This window comes from Terrapene carolina, unplaced genomic scaffold (genome assembly GCF_002925995.2).
Source record: "Terrapene carolina triunguis isolate 2854851 unplaced genomic scaffold, T_m_triunguis-2.0 Scaffold406, whole genome shotgun sequence".
Lineage (NCBI taxonomy): Eukaryota > Metazoa > Chordata > Testudines > Emydidae > Terrapene > Terrapene triunguis.
In genome coordinates, this window is record NW_020664757.1 from 2,377,882 (window position 1) to 2,387,995 (window position 10,114).

The 10,114-nt window shown below is 43.5% G+C and overlaps 1 protein-coding gene across 1 annotated transcript; it reads right to left on the minus strand.

Moving 5' to 3' along the window:
- Nucleotides 1-1,159: 1,159 nt before the first annotated feature.
- On the minus strand, nt 1,160-9,651 carry LOC112116840 (histone H3.3). The gene is made up of 4 exons (XM_024214553.2): nt 9,548-9,651; nt 7,870-8,024; nt 5,362-5,515; nt 1,160-1,798 (listed from the first exon to the last, which is right to left on the minus strand). The coding sequence occupies exons 2-4, from the start codon at nt 7,995-7,997 to the stop codon at nt 1,670-1,672; spliced, it is 411 nt and encodes a 136-aa protein (XP_024070321.1). The 5' UTR covers nt 7,998-8,024; nt 9,548-9,651; the 3' UTR covers nt 1,160-1,669.
- Nucleotides 9,652-10,114: the final 463 nt, after the last annotated feature.

Genomic DNA, 10,114 nt, shown 5'->3' on the forward strand with positions numbered 1-10,114 from the left:
AGCCTCTGTGCCATGAAGTCCTTTTTTGAGGGACTCAGGGGCACACAGGTTTTGTAGGGACTCTGCACGGGGAAAATTTCACTCAGATTATTACCTGTAAATGAGTTACAGAGCAGAAATTAGTTAGATATTAGAGCTGTTGACTAAAAAAGAGTAATGTGGTATGTTCTTCCTCAGCTGGATGATAAGAATCCTTAAAGTCAAGTTTCCAATGAAGTTAACCACTATTATGAATTCAAAATTAACAAATTAATCAAGTTTTACAGACAGAGGTTTGGAACATTCATTTAAAATGAACACTGAGGCACAATCACGGAGAGTTTAAAAAATAAAACTGATATTCCAATACGAGCATTTGCAGTACCTACCCAGCTTGATTCACTACTTGCATGAAAGCTCAAAACTAAAAGACGACTTATCATGCAGGTACTATATTATTATTTTGAACAGGGAGTAGGAATTACAAGCAATGGTGCATATGCTGAGTTCTCAACCAGGGCAAAGAACTTTGTTTAAAAAAGGCACTCATCAAAACAAAGCAAACATTACCTAGTTCAGAATGAGATGGGCGGTGTGGCGGAGGTGGTGTGCAGGGGAAAAGATGAATAAAAAAAAAAATTACATTTTGCCTTGGTTTGCCCTGGGTTCTTTTGATTATGTTCTGCATGGACTGAAGGTTTACTTCCAGACTCTGCATGAATGAACAGTTTTTACTTGAAGTAAAAAAAAAAAAAAAAAAAAAAAAGTCAAATTACCAACAATTTTTTTTAATATATAATGAAATGTAGAACTCTGACCCGGTGACTTTCTTCTTGGTTTCCATACTGCTTCCACATCCTAGTCTCTTTACCGATTTAATACACTTATCAAAAAGTGTTGCTTAACCCTGAAGTGATTAGAGGCTCAAAACCCTCACTTTCCTCCAACAATGAAGCAACTTTATTTTCTTTTAAAAAAGCAGCTACTTCACAGTTAGTGTGAGGACACACTCTTATGGAACTAAGCTAATGTTAAAACAATGCTGGAAATGTTACTTTTCAGTATTAAAACTGGAGCAGGAAGAGGAATCGGTAGAAAAGTTGTCCAAAAACCTATACACTGAACACTTGTATCTAGGACGATCCAAGTAGAAGGTTTAAAAAACAAGAATAAAAGCAGGTGTCATTTAATGTATTTTAATAGCAAACTTACAGGAACAGCACAGAAGACAGACAACATTAAAAACATGTACTTGCATGTAGGACAACTCAGTTAGAAAAGTATAGCGAATGGATGGAATCTACTGTATGATAAAAATGCTACAAACACCATTTAATTGCCATCGATAAGAAATTTACTTGTTTTAAAAAAATCCAAATGCTGGCATTGTCCAGAAAAATTTGACAGGTTTATTTATAATTGATATAAAGTTGAATTGTTGAAACTTGTTCACTGAAACATTTTTGACTGCATTAATGCTTTATGTCTCCGCATTTATATTAAAAATCCACACACAAATGAAAATGGAAAAAAACTTGCCAATACCCGATTCTGTCCCCTATGTTTCCATTTGCAACCATATACTTAGGTACCTTTTAACCCCATGGAAAAAAAATATCTAACGTTCATTACTACCAATAACAGGAAGAAGAGATTTGTATTGAGAAGGACAAATCCACCATAGTGGAGTTTAAGCACGCTCTCCACGTATGCGGCGTGCTAGCTGGATATCTTTTGGCATGATTGTGACACGTTTGGCATGGATAGCACAGAGGTTGGTATCTTCAAACAGGCCAACCAGGTAGGCTTCACTTGCCTCCTATTATAGAAGAAACAAAGAGTTAAAGACTTTTTACACACGCAGCACCTACAAGAATATAGGAGTCCATGACAGAATCTCAAGTAATGGTAATAATTAGAAGTCTATGAACGCATCTATTAAAGATACCAACAGTTTAGTATTTTCAATAGTGTGGCAGTCTCTCTCACTGCTTCCCTACAAACAGCCAACCTGTATTACTTTTACTTCCACAGATAAAGATTTTCTGTACCTTCGGACAAATAAAGTTTGGTATACCACTGCTATTTAGCTGATATTCCCTGGAAGATGATTGCAGAAATACTTTGACCAAAACGTAAGATATTGGGAAATATTATAGCTACAACAGTACTCCTACAATTAAATAAAGAAATATTTAATCATTTTAAAATACTTTGACGAGGAACTTGAAGCCCATTATTATGATTAAGAGTGACACTAAACTCAGTAGAACAGCTTACACTGTTTGAAGTGAGCAAGAGTCTGAATTCTAACATCAAGTAACCTTCAAGTTAGCTTCTAAAATACACAATACAGAAACAGGTATGAAGCCCATACAGATGTTCTGCAGCTTCTATACCTGTAAAGCAAATTTGGAAGACTGCTTAAATTTTTTAAACAGTATATAGATTGATGCTGAACTTTCTTTTGACCTGTACTTGTGAATGGAATAATAGGACAACTGTAGCATTAAAAGGTGTGTCTCGATGAGCAAAAGGTGTATCTAGGCTCCCACATGTTCTTTAACTTGACCTGCTAATTCATGTGAAAACTACTAACTACCTTTCTACACTAGGATTTTTCCTGGAATTCGTTATTTTGAGTTCAGCACACAGCTTTTCCTACTGACAACAAGGCCGAACATACGTTAGAAGCCTAGCGTAGACCAGATACTCTGCCATTAACATATAGTGAAGTGGTCAAGTTAAAGCCTGTGGGGGAAGGGAGTGCAGTCTACAACAGACTCAATACAAATCAGCCTGCATCTTAACAGGGCTTTTCAATCATGTTCAGGTAACTAGGATGAGCCAACAGGATTGGAAAAATAAACACACGTACCCTTTTTGCCTGGCAAGATTTACCACTAGGCTGAGCACTAGAGTAAACCAAAGGTTTCTATCCTGAAACAAAAGGGATAAATGGGATGTGTCCAGATTAGCCTTTGAAATGTTTTAGCAACCTTGAGTTAATTTGCAATCACTTAATTCCAGGTAAAAAAAAACTAGTGTAGACAAACCCAAAAATCTTGAGAATCTCCCACTAGGTTTTAAAACACCATTTAAGGATTTAAAAGCCTCATGCCACAATCCCTCACTTATGCACATGCTTAACTTTAAGCATGTGAGCCCCACTGAAATCAGCTGTTGAAGTTAAGTATGTATGGGTCACTAACCACAGACGTTTGCTTTAGAAATAATAAAGCAAAATCATTCAGAGACAAGCCACCCACTTGAAATATTTGGTCCTTCTAATTACCTGAACACAGAACTTTAATAGAACTTTATCAAGACAAGTAGGCACTACTATTTTTCACAATGAGAAGAGAAGAAAGGATGCTATAATGCAGGGGTGGCCAAACTTACTGACCCCCCGAGTCGCATACAACAATCTTCAGAAGCTCAAGATTTGGGGTGTGCCTGTCAGGGCTTGGGGTTTCAGCCCGGAGGGGAGGGGAGGGGAGGGCTCAGGGCTACAGCCGTGCATGAGGACCCTGCCCAGGCTCAGGGCTTCATCCCCACTCCTGCTGAAGTCCCAAGCCTCAGCAGGCATGCTCCGTGGGCTGAAACCCCAAGACTCCCCTCTCCATTGGGCAGAAGCCAGAGGCAACACATGGGGGGAGCATGTGGGGTCATGTGCCCTGCCCCCTCCCCCCCCCCCGATTTTTGCCAGGGTTTGCTGGCCCCGCCCTCCCTGCACAGCAGCTGCTGGAGCGCCTCTCCTTATGCTGCTGCCTCTCCACGCAGCAGAGCTAACACCTGGGAGCTGCAGGGAAGGGCTGCTGGAGAGGGGGGGGGGGGGGGAGAGGGGAGAAAAGAGGCATGCCTCAAGCTGTTGGGGGGTCACAATTTAAATGTTTGTCCCTCCCCAACTCTCAACAGGCACCAGTTGTCTCTGGCAGAAGCCCCTAGCCTCACTATGCTGCCGCAGGGCAGAAGCCCTGAGCTCCCCTCCCACCCCCAGTCTGGTAGATAGAGAATGGGGGAAGACATGGAGGGGAACACACTAACTGTAAAAGAACCGCATGCAGCTTGCAAGCCACAGTTGGCCACCCCTGCTATGCTATGCTATAATATAATATAGCAGCTTTATCCAGTTATATTATTAAGTTACAGTTGTATTAAAATTTAATACTGAAAATTGCCAAATCATTTTTATATGCAGAGATAACAAAAACTTAACTACTCAGGATTTAAGTTGCAAGAGCAGGATCAATAAAAAGCCACCAATTTCCCAATATACTTTGTGGTACATAACTGAAATGCTGGCAAATCTGCAATTATTAATCCCGGTCATACTAACTGTATTTTAGGCAAGAACTGGTTACCTAAATGTGTGCTCAGTGAAGTTTGTTTTTGAGTGTCCTGAAACCTTAAATTAAAAACACACAGATTATCTACTCTCAAAGTGCTTGGCTTTCAAAGATATTAAATTATTACAAAATTTAAGTGAGAAGGAAGCAATAGAAGATTTATCTCAGTTTAATATGAGAAAAGTACTATTTCTGCATTTAATAAGTTAGGAGATTTTTTATGAGAGCTATTTCCAATTTTAATAATATATTTATGGCATTTTTATAAAGTTGTTTTATTGACTAGATTTTATCAAATTATAAATGATTCAACAACAAAAAGTTAATTACTTTGGGCAAATTGAACGCTGTAGCATCAATTCACCTAGAATTGAATCGGTAGATGCCTACTTCTGAAGTTCACCAATCAAGTGAAATTTTGACTAACCATAGAAACAGCCTAGCCAATTACATGACTTTATGGAACTGACCTATCACATCCTCTCTCCCATAGTAACAAAGGCAACAGCATGGCCCTATCAGCTACTGCTCTAAAGAAAATATTATTTTAAAGTCATGTCCATGTTTTACCAGCATAAGGATACTTCTATAAAAGTTACTGCAGATTAATTTGTGTGCGTATTTACAGCAATATCCCAGCAGTTCCACTCTAGCCATGATGAATTATTTCCTTGATAAACCTTTTTTCAGGTATTCAGGGTACTCTAAGAGTTAATCTGCTTAAATTATTTTTTTAAAAATATTAGAGCTTTCAGTTAGGGATGCTTCTTTAGTTCTTTGTGATGTTTTTAGATATTTGCATGAGGAAACACCAGGTAACTCATTTTGTTAGACAGTACTCAAACTATTAGGAATCCACACTAGCAGACAGGGACATCATTTAACCACCTTCTGAATATGAATACAGATGCATACAAACCTAAGCAGAATAACTGCCTTGAGTTTCACAAGCTCGTCTATAGACATCCACGCACAAAAAAAATTCATTTAAATTAGGCCTAAAAATAAATCACGGTCTTCCGTTAAGTTTTACCTGCAAAGCACCAATAGCAGCGCTCTGGAAGCGCAGATCTGTTTTGAAGTCCTGAGCAATTTCACGCACCAGACGCTGGAAGGGAAGTTTGCGGATCAGAAGTTCAGTAGACTTCTGATAACGTCTGATTTCACGGAGAGCCACAGTACCCGGCCTTTTAATTAATAAAAAAATAATTAACGTTTACAAATAATTTATATCGTTTTAGAATACCAAATAACCCATGTTCTTCTAATCTGAACTAGGAACGTTTTGTATATGCTCTGTTTTTACTAGAAGCATCTCAGTATTTACAACACAAAAACACCTTGACTTACACAGAGGGCCTGATCTCATCATTCATTTGTATATTAGCTTCAACAGGCATTCCACCTATGGATAAGCGACAAGAGTAGGCCCTCCTAAGCCTTGTCTTCAGCATGAAAAAAGGTGTACAACACATTAGCTAACGTACACTAATCAACATGTGTTAAACTAAGTGTAGACAAGGCAAGTTGTAGTGTTAACATGAGTTTTCTGGTCAAGTTAAGCCAGGCTCTCCCCAAGGATTTACCTCAACCAGCTAATTCAGGGGTGGGCAAACTTTTTGGACCGAGGGCCACATCTGGGTGGGGAAATTGTATGCTGGGGGAGGGGGCTGGGGTGCGGAGTGCAGGAAGAGGCTCAGGGCAAGGAACTGGGGCAGAGGAGAGGTGCAGGGTGTATGAGGGGGCTCAGGGAAGGGGGTTGGGTGTAGGAGGGGTGAAGAGTGCAGGAGGGGGCTCAGGGCAGGGGTGCAGGAGGGGTACGGACTGCGGGAAGGGGTTATGGACAAGGAGTTGGGGTGCAGGAGGGGTTCGGGGTGTACAAGGGGGCTCAGGGCAGGGAGTTGGGGTGCAGGAGAGGTGCGAGGTGCAGGCAGGGGGCTTGGAGCAGGGTGCAGGCAGGGTTCGGGTTCCGGCCCGGCTTACCTAAACTGGCTCCGGGGTGGCAGTGGCACGCACCGGGGCCAGGGCAGGCTCCCTGCATGCCTCCTCTGTCCCCGGACCCGCGCCGCTCCAGGAAGCGCTGCACCCCTGCGGGTGGGGGGGCGGAGGGCTCTGCATGCTCTGCCCTTGCCGCACCTCCAGGCACCTCCCATTGGCCGCGGTTCCCCATTCCCGGCCAATGGGAGCTGCAGGGGATGGTGCCTGGAGACAAGAGCAACGCACGGAGCCCTCTGCCCCCCGCCCGGGGGCTGCAGGGAAGTGGTGCTGGCCGCTACTGAGAGCGGCACGGGGTCCATGGCGCCACAGGGGGCAATCCTGCGGGCCGGATCCAAAGCCCTGAGGGGCTGGACCCGGTCCGCGGGCTGTAGTTTGCCCACCCCTGAGCTAATTCATGTCAAAAACAGGTCACTCCCTCCCTACCCTGTAGCTATGACCATAAAAGTGGCATTGAAAAACATCATATCCTTGGTTATATTTTATACTAAGAACTTAAAATCTATTCTCATGAAATTTCCTTACATTAGTGTTTTAACTAAAAATTCATGTTAATACCATCTTTCTGCAAGAACACAGTTCATTTCATTTATTATGAAAATTTTGCATTTTTTGCCTTAAGTTACTTACTAATTTGTAGTATTAATTTCCATCTCCCTCTTCTCATCTGTATTCTCTAATACTACTTATGGACCATGAATGCAGACTAAAACATTCTTAAAATATGCATTTGCAATGTTTCAAGATTACATTCACTTTCCCAAATGCCTTTCTGTTCCTCTTCTCAAAAGGAAACACACACACACGCTTTAACAACAATGACCATCCCTCAAGATGAACAATCGTATGTTAAAACTCTTGATTGCGCAAGGATCCTTCCGGATGAAAGAGTTTATTACAACATAATTGTCAGCAAGAGATTTACCTGTAATTCTAGCCTATTTCCTCCTCTATTTAAGTGTTCATTTTAGGTTAACTGAACATAAAATTATTTGCAGAGGTTCTGCTTATATGTAGACATGTTCTGCCCTCTAATGGTAGAATATCTTAACTACACTGTCAGTTCATTAAATAGCGAAATAGCTGTGAAGACAGAATTGTACCAGTTTAAGTAAATGAAGATCAGTTCTGTGCATTAAAGTTTGTTCCAGTCTAATTCTGTTACAATACTAAAATTAATTAGAAGCCAAATCACCGAAGTGCATATATGTTTGGATGACATTTATTTGTTTAAGCTTAAACGAGGTCTTAATTGCATAAATATAATTTAAAATGCATAATCTTTTAAGTAAAATAAGCCTATTATTACTACACATAAATTTAAGCCACTGTGCAAATGTTCAACATAAAACATATTATGGATTATTTAAAACTTGTTCATAATCAAGTGGTGAAATAATGAAAGCATTGTAAAAATCACCCTGATCAAGAATTAAAATGAAAACCACCAAAGTTCCCCCAATGCAAAAAGTTCTGCTCCGATAAACGTTTCCGTTTGGTTAAGGGGATGTTGCATCACAAGCTTTGTCCCTGGTAATTTCTGTACCTGTAGCGATGAGGTTTCTTGACCCCTCCAGTAGAGGGCGCACTCTTGCGAGCTGCTTTCGTAGCGAGCTGCTTCCTAGGTGCCTTACCACCAGTGGATTTACGGGCAGTTTGCTTGGTACGAGCCATGTTCCTGAAAACTTCTCTTCCTTACACCTATCGGTAAAAAATTACCATGCGATCACACACTGCAACAAACTAACCACTAGCTCAGATGTTCCGGAAATGCAGATTTACCTTTTACACCTTAAAAATATTGTCTAACAAGAATCAAAAGACGTACAACATTGAACAATTAAAATGATCCCGATTATACCTCTGTACCATGCAAACACCACACTTCTCACAACAGAAACTGCGACCCTAGGTAACTGCTTGCCACATAAAGGAATCCTTCCCTTTCAACTGCTGAATTAGGAGAAAACACACTAGCCAAAAAGGACCATCGGCCTAATTTATCTAATTGCAAAAGAAATTAAAGTGTCTGAAGACCTCAGATTATTATTAAAATGCAGTTTCACCCAAGAGTTAAACAGGAACGATGCAGCAGCAAAAGCTAAATAGGTCGATTCAAACAACAGATAAGAGATTATTATTGCCCCCTGTAGCTCTCCCCCCGTCAGCTGAAAAGTGCTACAAATATTACCTGAAAAACATTGGGGGGCTTGCATCCAATTTATAGTCTGCATTGAGCAAAAATACCTCTTTCAAAACAGTAGAGAGGGGGAAAGTAGACAAGCAGCCCCTCAATGCTTTCTGCAAAGCAACCTGCCCATTGCAATCGCTCGGCTACGCCCGCAAATTAAAAAGCAAATACACGCAAATCGGTATTTATGTTGCAAACAAAAAGAGTCTGACTTAAGTTCAAGAAAGCAACAAACTTTTTTGGGGGGTTGTTTTTGGTGCTGCCTCTCTGTCTCTTTCTGTGCAATTGCTTTTCCAAGGCTGCCTCGCTCCCAAGCGCCTCTCACTGGCAAACTCATCTCCCAGACCCGAACAAAATGGAAACAATCACGAAATGCAGCCCTAGTCCTTTTGCAAAGAGGGAAAAAATAAAATTGCAAAAAATAATGCAAAAAATACAAGGAACTCCAAACCATGTGGGTGCAGATCAAGTGGGAATGGGGGAAAAGTTTGCAATCAAAATGCAAAAAAATGCACTGGGTTGCGGTTGTTTCTTTTGCAATTTTCTTTCCTTTTTTATTGTTTTTTATGCAATAGGAAAAAAATATGGTCGGTGACCAGAGAAAAGAGACAAGATGGTGAAGCTGAGCAACAACTGTGGGGAGCAGGGGAAGGAAGGCAGGAGAGTTACCCTGGGCTGGCAAGTGGCTCCTCTTTGCAGCTGCTTCCCAGCCCTGATCCGGGGAGATGTTGGGCTCAGGAGGTAGCTAAGGGGCTGGGGAGGGTGTTGGGGGGGGTTTGGAGTGGGGGTAAGGGGGGCACAGGGGGGCAATGATCGAGCGAAGAGGGGCTGGGGGTGCTGGGGAAGGGAGCAGCTCAGGCTCCTTGGCTGAGCAGGGGAAGGTGGCGAGGAGAAGGGGGACTCCGGATGCTGCCGCTTCCCAGCAGCGATTTCTGGCCCCCAAAAGTTTGTGCGGCGGGTTGGGGGGCGGCCATGGGGGCCCCCGCCGGGCTGCGGGGCGCGGGGAGTCTTGGGGGGAGAGCTAGGGACTTACCCCCGTCCGCTTGGGCTGAGAGCGGCTGCCGAGCAGGGAGGGAGGAAGCGAGGAGGAGCTACAGCTACTGCTGCTGGCGGCGGCGGCTGAGAGCACAATTGAAAGATGGCTGACTCGCGAGGGCCGTCCCCGCCGCCTGGCCCCGCCCCATCCCGCCCCGGACACGCCCCATCGCCCGCCAAGCGGCCAATGGTGCACAATGGAGGGAAGGCTTGGCCACGCCCACTCCCCTTCCTCCCTCCCTCATCTCTGCCCCCGCGCAACCTCTGAGCCGGGCTCTGTGTGTACAAACACAAAAGACACGCCGCGCGCGCGAGAGGGATTCCCTCCCCTCCTCCCTTTTCCTGCGAGCAGAGGGGGAGGCCAGCGGCCAGGAGGGAGCGCGAGGCCACTCCGGGGACTCTGCCGCGGCTAACGGCCGCGGGCGTGAGCCCAACAGCCAGCGCGAGATCAGACCAACGGCAACCGTCCCCCGGTACCAGTCCGCCCCTCCCCTACCCCAACTGTATCCAGCCCCGCACCTCGCAACCAGACCCGACCGCTGCCCTGTCTCCACCCCGCCACATG